The 14188-nt window shown below is 50.8% G+C and overlaps 8 protein-coding genes across 8 annotated transcripts; 5 read left to right on the top strand and 3 right to left on the bottom strand.

The window, feature by feature from the left end:
- Positions 1-572: 572 nt before the first annotated feature.
- GT037_003733 (uncharacterized protein) lies at positions 573-1478 on the top strand (the record flags this gene model as incomplete). The annotated part of the gene is made up of 1 exon (XM_038928780.1): positions 573-1478. The coding sequence occupies one exon, from the start codon at positions 573-575 to the stop codon at positions 1476-1478; it is 906 nt and encodes a 301-aa protein (XP_038788487.1).
- A 238-nt stretch (positions 1479-1716) lies between these two features.
- GT037_003734 (uncharacterized protein) lies at positions 1717-2277 on the bottom strand (the record flags this gene model as incomplete). The annotated part of the gene is made up of 4 exons (XM_038928781.1): positions 1717-1749; positions 1798-1892; positions 1988-2206; positions 2268-2277. The coding sequence occupies 4 exons, from the start codon at positions 2275-2277 to the stop codon at positions 1717-1719; spliced, it is 357 nt and encodes a 118-aa protein (XP_038788488.1).
- Positions 2278-2664: 387 nt separating this feature from the next.
- Positions 2665-3318, top strand: GT037_003735 (ankyrin repeat domain containing protein; the record flags this gene model as incomplete). The annotated part of the gene is made up of 3 exons (XM_038928782.1): positions 2665-2679; positions 2729-2927; positions 2978-3318. 3 exons carry the CDS (start codon positions 2665-2667, stop codon positions 3316-3318), a joined length of 555 nt encoding a protein of 184 aa, XP_038788489.1.
- A 330-nt stretch (positions 3319-3648) lies between these two features.
- Positions 3649-3942, bottom strand: GT037_003736 (splicing factor 3b; the record flags this gene model as incomplete). Its single annotated transcript, XM_038928783.1, has 2 exons — positions 3649-3651; positions 3700-3942. The coding sequence occupies 2 exons, from the start codon at positions 3940-3942 to the stop codon at positions 3649-3651; spliced, it is 246 nt and encodes an 81-aa protein (XP_038788490.1).
- A 257-nt stretch (positions 3943-4199) lies between these two features.
- On the top strand, positions 4200-4760 carry GT037_003737 (uncharacterized protein; the record flags this gene model as incomplete). The annotated part of the gene is made up of 1 exon (XM_038928784.1): positions 4200-4760. One exon carries the CDS (start codon positions 4200-4202, stop codon positions 4758-4760), a length of 561 nt encoding a protein of 186 aa, XP_038788491.1.
- An 805-nt stretch (positions 4761-5565) lies between these two features.
- On the top strand, positions 5566-7122 carry GT037_003738 (catalytic hydrolase; the record flags this gene model as incomplete). The annotated part of the gene is made up of 3 exons (XM_038928785.1): positions 5566-5866; positions 5935-6937; positions 6993-7122. 3 exons carry the CDS (start codon positions 5566-5568, stop codon positions 7120-7122), a joined length of 1434 nt encoding a protein of 477 aa, XP_038788492.1.
- A 429-nt stretch (positions 7123-7551) lies between these two features.
- On the bottom strand, positions 7552-10679 carry GT037_003739 (fungal specific transcription factor domain-containing protein; the record flags this gene model as incomplete). The annotated part of the gene is made up of 5 exons (XM_038928786.1): positions 7552-9200; positions 9591-9889; positions 10023-10168; positions 10511-10602; positions 10655-10679. Coding segments are annotated over 5 exons (2211 nt in total), but the record flags the coding sequence as incomplete, so codon positions are not given.
- Positions 10680-11309: 630 nt separating this feature from the next.
- GT037_003740 (uncharacterized protein) lies at positions 11310-13085 on the top strand (the record flags this gene model as incomplete). Its single annotated transcript, XM_038928787.1, has 2 exons — positions 11310-11709; positions 11758-13085. The coding sequence occupies 2 exons, from the start codon at positions 11310-11312 to the stop codon at positions 13083-13085; spliced, it is 1728 nt and encodes a 575-aa protein (XP_038788494.1).
- Between the last annotated feature and the right edge of the window lie 1103 nt (positions 13086-14188).

A 14188-nucleotide genomic window follows, 5' to 3' on the forward strand; every position in this document is an offset into this window, starting at 1 on the left:
CATGGTTGCTCGCAGCCCGTTCACTCTCATTTGCTTAGTGGGCCGTACCTTCCAGACGTACATTATTGGGTGCTCGAGGTCCTCACTTCGACCTCATCTGGGTTATTGGACCCATATGATAGTTGATCTGTGTCTATTCGGCATAAAGATCTCTCGCAAAGGCGTCATTATTGGGCAGACTTTTTGGTTTCGAAATAGAGTTGTAGCAGTTCATGAGGAGATGCTACTCTGCTATGAAGGAGGGGTAGAAAGAAGGAGGTTGGTACGGTTCTACATAGTAATGAAAGAGAATTTGGACAGAATGTATCTCCGAAACAGCAATAAATAGACGATGGAAGGTGGATAAAGCTTATGATGACTTGCTTAGGCACAAAAAATGAATGTTGTCTCGTTTGGCTTGCAATGTCTTACTTCCCATCGAGTCCTCAGCCCTTTCCACAGCGTCGCCCTTTCTCGCTACCGCATTTTGGCCATGGCAGCTCTCCTCGCTACAATTTTTTTCTCACAATCATTTACGCAAACCAGTATTCTAACTCGCATCAATTCCATAGCAAGTCCAAAGACGCATCACGATGAATACAACTACTGGGCATAGCGCTGCAGCATTCAGTAAAGTTGCAGATCAGGAAACAAACGACCTCCGTCTATACAACGACGAATTTCTTAGTAGGCTTCAAGCCTTAGCCGAGTTTAAGGATCGCGCACTTAAGACGCACCAGCAGGTACACGTGCCAGAACTTAATAGACGTCTTCAGCTCGATCCTCATCTACCTTTACCGGACGAAGACGCGTCTCCACTTTCACCAGATGCGCTCTCACCAAATCTTTCGAACACATCCCCTATTAACGTCATCTACCTCGGCAACTCAATGCTTGAGCGCTTCAAAACCACTGGTGCCAATACAAACATCGGCAAGCTAGGGAACATGGGAGTCGCATGGAACGCCGGTGTTGGCGGCGACAAGAACGAAAACGTCGCATACCGACTCAATGAAGGTCTTTACGACATGCTCCGGAACGCGAAGAAAGAGAGATGCAACATCAGAGTCTGGATCCTCACTTCTGGAACCAACAATCTACACGCAAAGCGCCCTTTTCGCAAACAGGACGTGGAGAGTTGGAGGGTATTGGTAGAGACTTGCTTAAGGATTGCTCCGGAGAGTATGGTACTGGCTTGCGATATGACGTATAGGAAGGATATAGCTGATGGTTTCGTCGATGAGAGTAATAGGATGCTCAAGGAAGTCGTCGAAGAGATGAACGAGATTTTGCAAAAAGATATGGAAAAGGAAGACGACTCACAGGGTGGCAAGTGTCAAGGAGACAGAGTGAAGTGGATTGATTCGAGACATGTGATCAGCAAAGACATGCTTGTGGATCATGTGCATCTAAACGAGGAAGGCTATCGGATCTGGGATGCTGCATTGTGGCCACTTGTGGCAGAGGTATTGGGTATTCTGAGTAAGGAAAGTGAGTAGCTGTCGGACAAGAGGAGAGCTGACAAGGGCTAGCCCAACTAAGAAGCATATATTTCATAACGGTTAGTATGAGCAAAAGCCAATATGTAGGAAATCAATTACCCTTGCCAGATTTCTCAAAGCGCGAGTGGCGCTTGCAAGTCAGACTGGGATTCATATCTATTCACCAAATGCAACCGGGGTATATTAAAGCAAGAACTCCGCTTCCAAACTCCTGATATCTGACGCGATTCGTAAATCATTCTCGCCACTCTTTCGCGCATTGGGTGCACTGGTAGATGTTAGCGAAGCTTTCCGAGATGTCGGATGCATAGAGTACCTTGTAGAAGGCGGTCATTGGCTCGTCAGCGCTACGAATCTGTAGCTGGTACCAGTACGCCTCGTGGTTCCGGCACTTCTCGTTGGGACATTGGACTGTTGGATTGTCAGTCATATGCATCGAGCGTGATGGTGCCCAGCTGGACTGGGCGTCATGTGACTCTGAAAAGCCCGGATATCGTGCGACGTACCTTCTGTCTTGTCTACGTTGTCCCAGGCGCCCTTTCCACCCAAAATGTCTTCGACTTCCTTCTTCTTCAAGTACTTGCGCTCGTAGTAACGTTTGTTGATTACAAAGTGGTAAGGACAGGTAAGACATTCAAAACGGTTTTGGCCGACAGAGTCTTCGGTTGTAGGGTCACCGGGGGGTACTTTGGACACGCGAAGCATGTTGCTGCATGTTGGGCAGACTATGGCTGGTTAGTGCTGGGTGCGATTGATTCGCAGATGAGGTGGCGGCGCACAACTTACAGAGTAACATGGTTGGCGACGACGGAGAGAGCGCAGAGCTGGACGCGTCAGAGATGATGGCGAACAAGTTCAAAAGTTACAGCGGACCCTGAACCGCTAGGGCCGGGATAGGCAAAGTGCGGGGCGATTATGGCCCAGCGAAAAGCCACTGGGGACGCGCACTTGGGAACGGACTGTCTCAGATTGGGGGCTTATGCACGCTGGCCTGGGAGACATCGCCTGCTTTCTTATCGCCGTATGAGAGGGATACTTCACCTGTTCACACCGCCTTGAGTTGTTCGCTTTCCGTTAGCACTTCCGAGTACCCCGCCAAACAACATCTCGAAACATTCACGCGTACCTGACTGGACCGTTCTTCCCTGTTCAGTCACTCTCCATAACCTCAACACCACACACCATGGCGGACGAAGAGGTACATGCACCTGCATACCATGCGCCTCGCAGTGCTAATGGACATCTAGGGTGCCTCTCCCCGCGAACTTGTGCTCGAAGCGTGCCGACGCAACAACACCGAGCTACTCGAGGAAACACTAAAAGACCTTGCTGCTGCTGCCTCAAAGTCAGGAAAGAAGCCCGAGGACCATGTGGCAGACATATTGAACAACACACGCGACGGCGTGGGCAACGGCTGTCTTCACGTTGCTGCAACATACGGAAGCTGTACGTCGCATGGTACATGTTAGGACATGAATCGACTGACTCTATCCTAGTCGAGGTTATCGACATGCTCCTCGATCAAGAGGGTCTCGAGATTGACGAAATCGACCGCATGGAGCAAGATACCCCCCTTCACAAAGCCGTGCGCTACGTCAACTCGCTCGAAAAGTCAGTCTGGCCCCATGGCCACTCCATCGTCGCGATGCTGCTAGATGCGGGATGCGATCCAAGAATAAGGAACAAGGCGAAGCTCAAGCCCATTGAGCTGGCGGATCCAAGGAACGCAGAACTGAGGAGCATGCTACAGAAGGGAGAAGTTTCGATGCTAATGAGCGGCGACGTGGTAGAAGACGACGATGATGGCCCCACAGGAAGCGCTAGTGATAGCGATTGAGGTGTCACAAAAGGCAGAGCATGAGTTGGAAAAGACTTTTGGACGCCGGTTGCGGTGGTGACTGGGCTATCTTCATAGAGGCAGAGGTGTGTCTACACCTCACCACCGGCACTCAGCGTGCGCTACGCTACTGAACAAGTTCATAGTATTGGCTTTGACAGCCATAGACAAGCAGCATGTACCCATCTGTTCCTCGCTGCCCACGAGCCGGCCTCGCGCATGTCTGTGCCATCTGGATGGAGAGCGACTGTTACTTTGGATTCTCGCTTCTGCATGTCGTTGTAATCAACCCTATTGTTTGGATCCGAAGTATCCTCTTCAGTCTTGTTGCTACTTGCTGTCAGCTTGCTGCTTAAGAGACTCCACATGTTTGTTACTCACCTCAGGCGGCGGCCCAACTGGCCTGACCATGCGTTCAAGCAACTGCAGTCTAGTCTTTTCGCGCGGCTGTCCCAGGCCGATGCTCATGTACTGTAGAAGAGGCGGATGGCCGACATAGCTCGACAGCGAGTCGCGCGCAATGTTCGATGTCCATTCGTGCTTGGTAGTGTCTGCGCTCCCGATACCGATGTAGCGAGCTTGGAGGGCTTCAAGTTGTTGCTGTGCGCGTAGTTTGTCGGCCATGACTGCGATATGTACGGAATTCGGGTAGTCGTCCAAGATGCGCGAATCGGGTCGTTTGGGTTGGACAGGCAAAAGTTGGGAACGTCGCGACCGCGGAGGTGCTGGGGGGATTCCGGCTTAGTCATGACGATGCATCAACTCCACCATCGCGACAGCCTGAGGGACGCATATCATCAACCCGACAAGCCTCGGAGCGCAACACCTCCCCTCCTAGAATTACGCGTCGCATAACTATCTGCAACCGGGACACAGCCACCATGAGCAACCAAGACACGATCATGGGCAACGCGCCCCTCACACCACGCGACGAGCCCGAACTCACATCCCCAATGGTCGACTTCTCACCATCGACAGTCCCATATGACGAGGCCTTTGAGAATGGTCTCATGGATATATTACTCAACCTTCCGTCTCAACCATCCCCGAGAAAGCCCTCGGACGATACCCCTACAATCCCCGCGTCACAGCTACCTATACCACTCTCCTCCAACCTCCGTACACATACTTCCGCCATACCGGGCCTGTACGTCACCCACAAGAATGGATATCATACAGGCGGCCCAGGTCCATCGCCCCACACTATCGAGGAGTTCGCAGATAGATTCATCAGAGAGCATGGCATCGAGGACGCGGGGCAGTTGGAGAGGGTAGTCGAGGATGTTGTCCGGCACAAGCTGGAAGAAGCCAAGCAGAGGATGGAAAAGAGGAAGGAGCTTGTAGAGAAGAACAGAGGTATTGAGAGGGAGTTGGAAGATCTGAGGTTACAGAGGAGTGCTGAGCTGAGGGTTATGGAGAGAGTCAAAGGGAAGAGGAGATGAAGCTCAGAGAGTGTCCTAATGCTTGTATAGATTGGAGCCGTCAGGAGATGTGCTACCAAGTTGTTATGATACCCGACATTTTTTGTGTCAAATTAGTAGAGGCGCAGCCATCAGCTTCATCTACAGCGATTTAGTCTTGGTGGGCATTAGGAGCATAGAGTCCTTGGCTGATCTATGGTGACATCCTCATACAAGGTAAATATATGACCATGTTTGTTCGTGCAGAGATACAGGCTCTAATGCTTACTGGGCACACCGCGTACGCACTACCATTGCGCGTACAATCCAGCAGCCCGACCGCAATATCCACGATATCCCAGCTCTGTAGAGCAGCAAGTCACCAGTATATCAATGGTCCCGTAGAGCACGTGAATCATCCCTGACGCGAAAGTGCCCTATGCCCTAAGTGGGGGATAAAGCTACCCGACCGATCAGACTTGCAGCTCACGGCAGAGAGAGAAGCTCTGGCCAATAACGTCATATCTCAACGATCATCACTGCAGCCTCCATGGACGCGCAGGACCCTTGATCATCGCTGCGGCGTGAATTCGAGGGTCATCTGCTTTGCCATCGCGATCTGCCCCTGCAGCTCATCGCCATGTTTGTTCCACCCAACAGGTGGGGGTGGATACCACAACCTTGATTTTTGATCGCAAATTGTCGACTCTACTCCGCGCTATATGTAACGGGTCGGTACCGCGTCACTACGACCAACGCATGAGCACGAACAATCTCGGCTGGTGCATAACTTGAATACACACGATTGTAGGCGTACCTTTGTACGGTACACTGGCGACCCGCCAAAATGGCAGACAAACTTGGACATCTGGCTTGGAGCAGCTTCAAGCTCACATTTGGACTTGTCAGCCTTGCTGGAGCATGGACAATGGCGGTCGTCAAGAACGGTGCTCTTTGGGCAAAGGATACCCAAGAAGAGAAGCGGGAGTTGGCTGCTGCGCAAGAGAGGTTTTGGAGTCTCGATCGAGAGCCTCTGCCAGGCTTCAAGCATTCTTTCTTCAAGACCAGCACTGGCACGAGTCTGCACTATGTCATTAACCAAGGCGCTGAATCATCAACGGCAAAGAACGTTGCTATCTTCATACATGGTATGTAGTTCCTAGGCAGAGTCGTCAAAGGCCCTAACTTCAGGAACAATACAACTAACCAAGGCCAGGCTTCCCAGACTCCTTCCTCATCTGGCGACACCTCCTCCAATCCGCGTCTCTACAGAAGGACACCATCCTGATAGCCGTCGATCTTCCTGGCTACGGCGGCTCCGATAGTCTGCCCGCATACGGCCCGAACGAAGTACTCGAAGCGCTGAGCGAGTTCATTGTCGGCATCAGAGAACAATTTCTGCAGCAAGGCAAAAAGGCAGTTGTAGTCACACACGACTGGGGTGCCGTCATCGGTGCGCGACTGGCGTCCGAGGCACATGTGCTAGCAGACCACTGGATTATTACAGGCGGTATTATCCCTGGTCTACAACGTTCAAATGGGAGGAACAGGATACTCTTGGCCAAGCAGATGCTGAGGACATGGATACGCTCGCCATTCAACTTTCGTCTGTTCAAAAACGGCCTACATACGCTAGGCCCTGTGGCTGGGCAATTCCGACGTTCTTTCTACATCTTCGTGTTCCATCTACCGTGGCCTCTAAACAATACCTTCGCAACTTTCGGCAATTACTGGTTCTTGCGCATTCTCCACAGCTTCAGTAAGGGCACGCCGGGAAAGAGCAAGACCCCTGCTGTCTTAAATCCTATAGAAGCTGCCGAGGCCATGGCGATTTCGACTGGCCCTGGAAGCGCTCAGTTGGAGAAGACGAACAGTAACAACGAAAGGTATGGCGATTCCGTCAAGAGGAGAGTAGGCGACCGTGGCATGTCCGAGAAGATTCGCATCTATCGGGAAAACCTTGTCTTTGGAAAGTGGGAGAAGTCGCTCGAGATTACTGCCGCTTTGTACAACATCTCATCCGAAGCTACCTCTTCACAATCTCTATCCCCGTCAGGCATCCTTTCCAACATGGCACCCGAGGGTGCGCTAAAGGCCCCTTCGACGTTGATGATGGGACTTCATGAACCGGCATTTGACCAACGGCTCTCACTTGACAACGCTCGAGACTATCTGGTCAAGGGAAGCCAGGTGGTAATCATCAAGGAAGCGGGTCATTGGTACGCGGAACCTAATCAGTCTGTTGATGAGAATACACATGCTAACACCTTATAGGCTACCGCTCGAGCATACAGGTAGACGCGCAGTGGAGAAGACGTTGCAGTGGGCGTTGCACAATGGTGTGGGAGGAGAAACGATACCCTTTGAGTCGATGAGCGATGTACGCATTTTGGAGGCTTTGTAAGAAACGATATATAGGATCTGTGTTACGAGTCTTCCGAGCGACTCGTCCATTGAACAGTCTTACAAGATTGTCTCAGGATAACGCAGAATCAGCGCATCGGGGCAGCAGAAAACGTGGTAGTCGTCAACAGCCTAATCAGGGTACGACACTGAAAGACTGGGCGATGGTAAGAGAAGCTTGGGGCTCGGCGGAAAATGTTCATCAACGCAGACAATCATGTCATTATGATTTCGCTCTACACCAGGAAATCGAGATTAGGATACGCAGAATATAAAAGCAGCTACACGCATATGCCAGTGTATGCCACACGCTGAACCAGCACAAATATACATCGTACGTATTGATCTTCTAAATGCCATCGGTTCCCTCTCTACTAACTCCAAACATGGGTACAGCACTATCACTAATACCCTGTACGCGCTCACTCACTCCACTTGCCTCCATAGCCCTTGGACTTCCCATTGCAGGCGTATTACTAGGCCAAGCCCACAGCGCATCGAAGTCAATCTGCTCATCCTGCCCACTCTCTTCGGAATTCAAACTTGGGACGCGTGTTGCTTCCAGAGCAGAGAGATCAAGCATTGCTGATAGCGAAGGTGGCTTCGAAGTAGATGTGAAAGGAGGTGTGGCCATATCCATTGGTGGTGGTTCCTGGATTGGTGATAGATGAACCCTAAAATCTTCTCCTGCGGCAGCGGGTGTATGCTGGACGTTGGTTTGATGTTGATCTTGGTCGAGATGATGATGTTGCTCAGATACTTGGTACGTGAGTATCGGTTCGTTGAGCGGGGCTGTTTGCATCCCAGGGTAGATGTGCACTGGGATTTGATGGAGCCGTGGTGTCGCCTCCACTGGGTTCGTCGTATGCACCATGTCCGTCATCTGGGGGGCGGCGTTCCGTTGTTGCTGCGGCATCTGCACCCCGTAGAGTTGTGATGCAATGCTGGGCAACGTCGAATTGCTTGTCTGATCCTGTCGCCTACGTAGTCGCTGTTGGGCGACGACGTCTCGAAAGGTACTGAGGATATAAACAAGACGGCTGGCCTGTTGATCGCTCTCAGCACAGTAGTTCATGACGTTTATAGCATTAACCACGCAATTGTCCGTCAATTCGATTTGGTAAAGACCGGCAAAATCGCTCGCGAGGATCACGAGTGTGGCTGCGAAAAGGAAATAGATGACAGCTGGGTTGCGCCGGGATAGGTAACCAGCTTCGTAAGCGTTTTGTACTAGCAAAATGGTGTGTACGGAGGCAATGACACACGCTTCGCTGAACCTCTCCATACGATGAAAGGGTCTTGGTCCTCTTGAACTAGACTGTTCGACGTGTCTTTGAGTCTCCTTGTTGAGTATATATAGTAAGAAGGGTCGGGTCAAGAGGATGATGGAATGACAGTAAAATAAGTTGGTATGCAAGATAGCCACGCCTTGACTGGGCGAAGCAGTCGCCGCTTGTCGCCATTGCAAGATAGGTGTCAGCAGTCGCGGCCAAGTCTTGCATATGTCTGATATCTCCTGTGCAAGGCGTGTGCTAATCTTGCGTTGCTGGTAAACCTTCCGTAAGATGACGCCAATCACTCTACAGCTCCGGACGGTGGCCTCTAAAGCTTGAGGACCAGTCTCGTTGAAATCGTAAACAGTCTTTGCACTGAAGCTCCAGTTCTGGTCGCGAACACAGTCTGGCGGCCGCAGGGTGTCTCCTGAGCAGTCATCCTCCGATATAGCGGTTGGGCGACCCAGAGAGCAGGACAGCAATCGATCCATGACAAAGATCGACCGCCAAAGATCTTTCCGCTGAGTTTGCTCTTCGGGACTGAAGATGACCATAGTCTCTTCTCTGTGCAGACCGAGCGCAAGCGCAGATCGTACTGCCATGCCAAGCAATGCAAAAGCAGTGTTTCGTTTGGTCTTGGCCAACATGTAATAGGACATGAGGAGCAGCGCTTGGACAGACCAAAAGTCCTGGTCTTCCAGCCCAGTCATTGGATCATTCATGTTCTTAGCATTGAGGTAGAACGCTTCGGCTCTATCGAGGTGCTCGCTTCGAAGCTTGTCGATAATCAGCGCGTCAGGACTTCCTGAAAGTGGTGTAGCCATTGTCAGTCCAATAGCGAAGACTAGATTGAGTAGGCATAACCAGGAGGCGTCCACAGATAGTGGATCGGAAAAGCAATGGTCTAATTTCTCGAGAAAGTAGTCACGATGGAATACCTGTAACAAGCCATGAGTATTGACAAAAAAGGCATCTACGAGCAGGCGAGCCGTTTGCTCGTCTGGGAGGAGACTTGTGTGTCGATAACCCAGTGGGAGCGAGTATTGGCCTTCGACTATCTTGTGTCGTCGAGGGTCAGTTGTGAACGGTGATGGGCCGGCTACCGTTTCGACCATCATCCGGAGGAGCTGGAGAAAAGACAAGGTGGCTGCATCGCCTATATATATCACTCGACCGGTTGGATCTTGTAGCATACGGCTCTGACTTGGGAACTCCGCCACATCATCCGCACCATCGTGAGGTGTAGTAACATTCGTGGAATTAGGTCTTTCGCGTGCATTCTCAAGGTTGCTAGACAGGCGATCAATTGGAACACCTGTGTGCTCAACGCTCGGTCTGGGGCCTGGCGACTTGAATGGTGTCTCTTGCTTTACACTGAGTGTGCGTGCCAAGTGATTTGGACGAGTACCGGAAGACGTTCGGTTATGCGACAACAGCGGGTTTGCCTGCGTATGCTCATTGTTGGATGTGCCCGTACCAGAGTTTTCATTCAGGCTATGGAGACAGTTAGTGATTGTATTTGAGACTGAGTAGGCAGTGTTGATCAGGGACGTAGTGATTCAAAAAGGAGTATCAATGTTATACAATTCTATACACGCAATAGCGTAGTAGAACGTAAAGTACTTACGACGGATTGTCATTCTCGTTGCTGTTCTCAATTGTGCGTCTTTTTGTGGGTGGTCCGTCCTCATTCGGGGAATTAGGATCCCGATCCGCATATATACATGTGAATTTGCGCTTATCACACGTGTTGCATGGGCATAAGCCGTTGCACTTTCTTTTGTCAGTCTTGGTCTACCAGGCAAAGCACGTGATTGCACGTGTCCTTGAGTCATCTTGCGAAGGAGCCGATTTGATCTGATCTACAGATGATATCTGCGATTACAAAGCGATGCGTGACTACAGAGTTCGTTACGCTCTTGAACAAAATTATGGGGTTGCGGAGCTAACCAAAAGCCTCCCGCAATGCTCTAAGCAGGCAGCGAAGCTTGATCGGTGTGCAAGACAACCTCAATATGCTAGCGCAGCATCATGCAAGAACAGAGAGTTGCAGGTCGTGAACGCTGACAGGGATTTGTGCCAAGGGCTTTCGTAACCGAGTGCACATAGGCTCACGATGCAGCAGTTGACGAGTCTGAGAGCTTGACTTGCCTTTTGTTTTCTTCTCTTGCAACTTTCGCACGCCTGTGCTGTACGCTGTCGTTGGTCTAGGACGCGTCATATTAGCCGTGTGTTTCGCCAGTACGAGCGCAGACGTACCTGGTGGGACCTTAGGTCGCGTCATTACTGTATAAAGCCTGCGACAGTATCTAGGTTGCAATCGCTATCACGTGCGAATTCGGATGGTCAATGCCTGGGAGTACATTGCCGACGCGACGGATGGATGAGCTGGTCGGAAGATGCACTCGCGGTAATGAAGAGAGCGAGTCACGGAAGTCCCATAACACTACGGAAAAACCACCCGGAAAAGAGCCCTGTGCAACCTTCGCTGGTTAGATTGATGAGCGGATGACGGTTACAGTATGATTGAGGTGGTCTCGCTGATGAAAATGGGTGGTAACTGCTTCGCGGTTGTCGCGAGGCCGCGAAGCTTGGGCTGCCACTGTTCCGAAAATCGAGTAGCGCTTGATGTCTGCCGATCATCACGAAATCGGCGGCACGTTCACACCCCAGCGCCCGCCCTTTAGACTCAACCCGTTGACGTGCAGGACACCTGCTAGCCGACGCTGATTGCAATTGCCACGATCGCAAGCCGTCACCATGCTCGACATGCCGCTAATCAACTTTTCAACAGCGAAGCCGTCACCAAGCAGCAATTCCCTCGGCCCGTTCTTGAAAGGGTAACCAGTCTTTTACCTGAAAACCCCTTCGCTGCCATTTCATCCCATCTGGTCTAATCTTTACATCACTCAAAATGGCTCCATATTTGGGAACCGATAGTCATCAGCATCAATGCGTCACACAAGCCAACACCCTATTGGCGGGCACCACATCAGCATTAGAACAGTTAATCACCAAGGCGAGGCAAAACCTGCCCGAAGAGTCGTTGCCTCACATTACCAACGTCAAGTTTTTGACTGCCAATACAGGAACCCCCTACTTTCCCAGTCCACTGAAGCAAACGGAAGCCATCTCAGCTCTTAAGGCGGTTGAAGCAGGAGTTGCATCTGCTATAGCTGATCTACAACATGCTCAGAGGCCACGGAACATTGCTGTGGATCTCGAAAGAGCAACCGCTTTTCTGTTCTCAACATATTTAGCCACTGTAGGAGGGTTCGATAAGTCAAACCCAAAAGCGAAGAAGTTACTCAAAGGTTTGACTTGCTGCTTCAGCATGCGATGGTCGTCACTGACTAAGACAGATACCGATCTTCTACAAGCGCAGTCTATTCTTTACCGCAGATTGTCGGCAAACCTCTACCAGACAAAAAATCCAGGAGAATACTTCCATCTTCATGGCTCTCTTGAAGCAACCAAAGCGCTCAACATGATTGGTCTGGAAGGATCACGGCCCGATTTGACAGACTATCATGAATGTATCCAGGTCATCGAGGATCATGTCAGACAATACACTGCCGAACAGCTCGAAGAAATGAACTCAAAGATCAGACAAGCCGGTGTAACTTGCCTGAAATGGGAGGATTTCCAGAAATCCGATCACGGACAGGTTCTACTTCAACAACCACCTTGGAAAGTAGAAACTCTCGAAACTGAAACTCCTGCGACTCCTTTTCCTTTCCAGTCGTCGCGTGCGCCTAAGCCACAGATCCTTGCCGGTATCCGCGTCCTCGAACTTTGTCGCATCATTGCGGGCCCGGCAATGGGTCGTGGTCTGGCCGAATACGGCGCTGAGGTCATCAAAGTCACGTCGCCGAACCTTTCCGACGTACCTTTCTTCCAAGTGGATGCAAATATTGGCAAGCACACTACCGACCTGAATCTGAAGGAGCCAAAAGATCGAGCTATCTTCGAAGAACTTCTACAGTCTGCAGATGTAGTTTTGGATGGTTATCGGCCTGGTAGTCTGGATCGCCTCGGATATGGACCCCAACAGCTCCTCCACCTTGCCAAGAAGCGTGGTAAGGGCTTCGTCTATGTTGCCGAAAATTGCTTCGGACATACTGGAGCATGGGCATCACGACCAGGCTGGCAGCAAATTGCAGACTGCGTGACTGGTGTAGCCTGGGCCCAGGGTCAAGCAATGGGATTGAATGAGCCTGTTGTTCCACCGTTTCCCATGAGCGACTACGGTACAGGCTGCATGGGCACCATTGCTGCACTTGTCGGGCTACACAGACGAGCGAAGGCTGGCGGGAGCTATCTAGGCACCACGTCGTTATGCCAGTACGATATATATCTACTTCAACTCGGACTTTACGACGAGCATATAATGGCTGAGCTAAGGAAGGAGCATGACCAGGAGTTCTTCCAGTTGCGACATCACGATTCGGTAGATGAGGTCGGAAAGAGAGCTCTGAAGACCATGAGACGAACACATCCCGAATTGTTCGAGGATAGACATATGCAGGAATGCTTCAGTAAGGGTTTTAATGCCAACGTTAGGACCATCCGGCCAGTTGTCGATATCGAAGGCTACTGGAACGGCTTCTTGCGTAGCTCCCGCCCCAACGGTTTCGACAACCCTACTTGGGAAGGTTGGGAGATCGATGAAGCTTTATTGCAGGGTTGACGCGGCTCAGCCGTTGCTGCATCACAAAAGCCTTTTCATGTTGTCGTGTCGTGTCCCATGCCCAACTTAGCGGCATTGTACTTGAAAAATACGCACGCCCTTTGTCTTCTCCCTAAGCTGAGTACTGTACTTATTCCTAATACAATTTCGATAAGCATTCGTCCACGATCTCGACTACACAAGATCGCGCCTCGGCATAGTATCTACTGTGCCCCACATCGCCCCACAGTATTGTCAGTCTTTCCGTATAGGCTGGTGCAGCTTCCGACATGCCACTACACGATGCAAGTTTACTCCACATGTACTTGGTGCTTACAATACCACCGGAAGAATAGGATGTCGCTACATGTACCGTCGTGTCGCTCCGCGCGATATATCCCAAGTAGGAAAGAACGCCGGAGAAGGATTGTACACTAGGTAGGCGTCCCGTTGCAAAACTAGCTCGAGTTACAGTCGCTCAATACCTAGATGGGCCGTTGAACCTGGAAATGAAGTCGTAGCACATGTAAAGTAAGTTCACAACGGGATTTCGGAGCAGCATCTCGGTGGATCATCCTACTCGTCGGTTGACAATGCGTGCGACATGCGGAAAAATTATGAGCCAGTTGAGGCAAGTACCCCGTGAACCTGTAGTCATTTCAAACTGATTTTGGACCATGAACTGATCAGATTCAAGGTCGACGATTCCTATATCTCACTACATGTTGACTTTGCTGCAGTAAGGCAACGCCGGTTACAACCATCACTACTGAGCCTTAGCTAGGCGAATGCCTTTGAACTCAATGGCGCCTGCACTAGCATTAATCGCGCTATCGCATGGTCTCATCAGAACGCGACTTTGCGTTCTTATATATAATCGTTGCTTCTGTAAATATCATTCTTTCCACGTCGATACACTATGAATGACCCACGGTAATGTTTCCGTCTGCTGCACTGCTTTCCCGTATAGACATGAGCCCATACAGGAAGTCGACGTTATCGCCGCATCGTTACATCGGAATTGTGAGAGGAAAATGACGCGATTGGAGCGACGACATTTGGAAAGGACGGCGCTACCCTCCGCGCATGCTGGCCATCATAAGGGCTTTTTACTGACTGTGTCA

This window comes from Alternaria burnsii, assembly GCF_013036055.1.
Source record: "Alternaria burnsii strain CBS107.38 chromosome Unknown 730, whole genome shotgun sequence".
Classification (NCBI taxonomy): domain Eukaryota; kingdom Fungi; phylum Ascomycota; class Dothideomycetes; order Pleosporales; family Pleosporaceae; genus Alternaria; species Alternaria burnsii.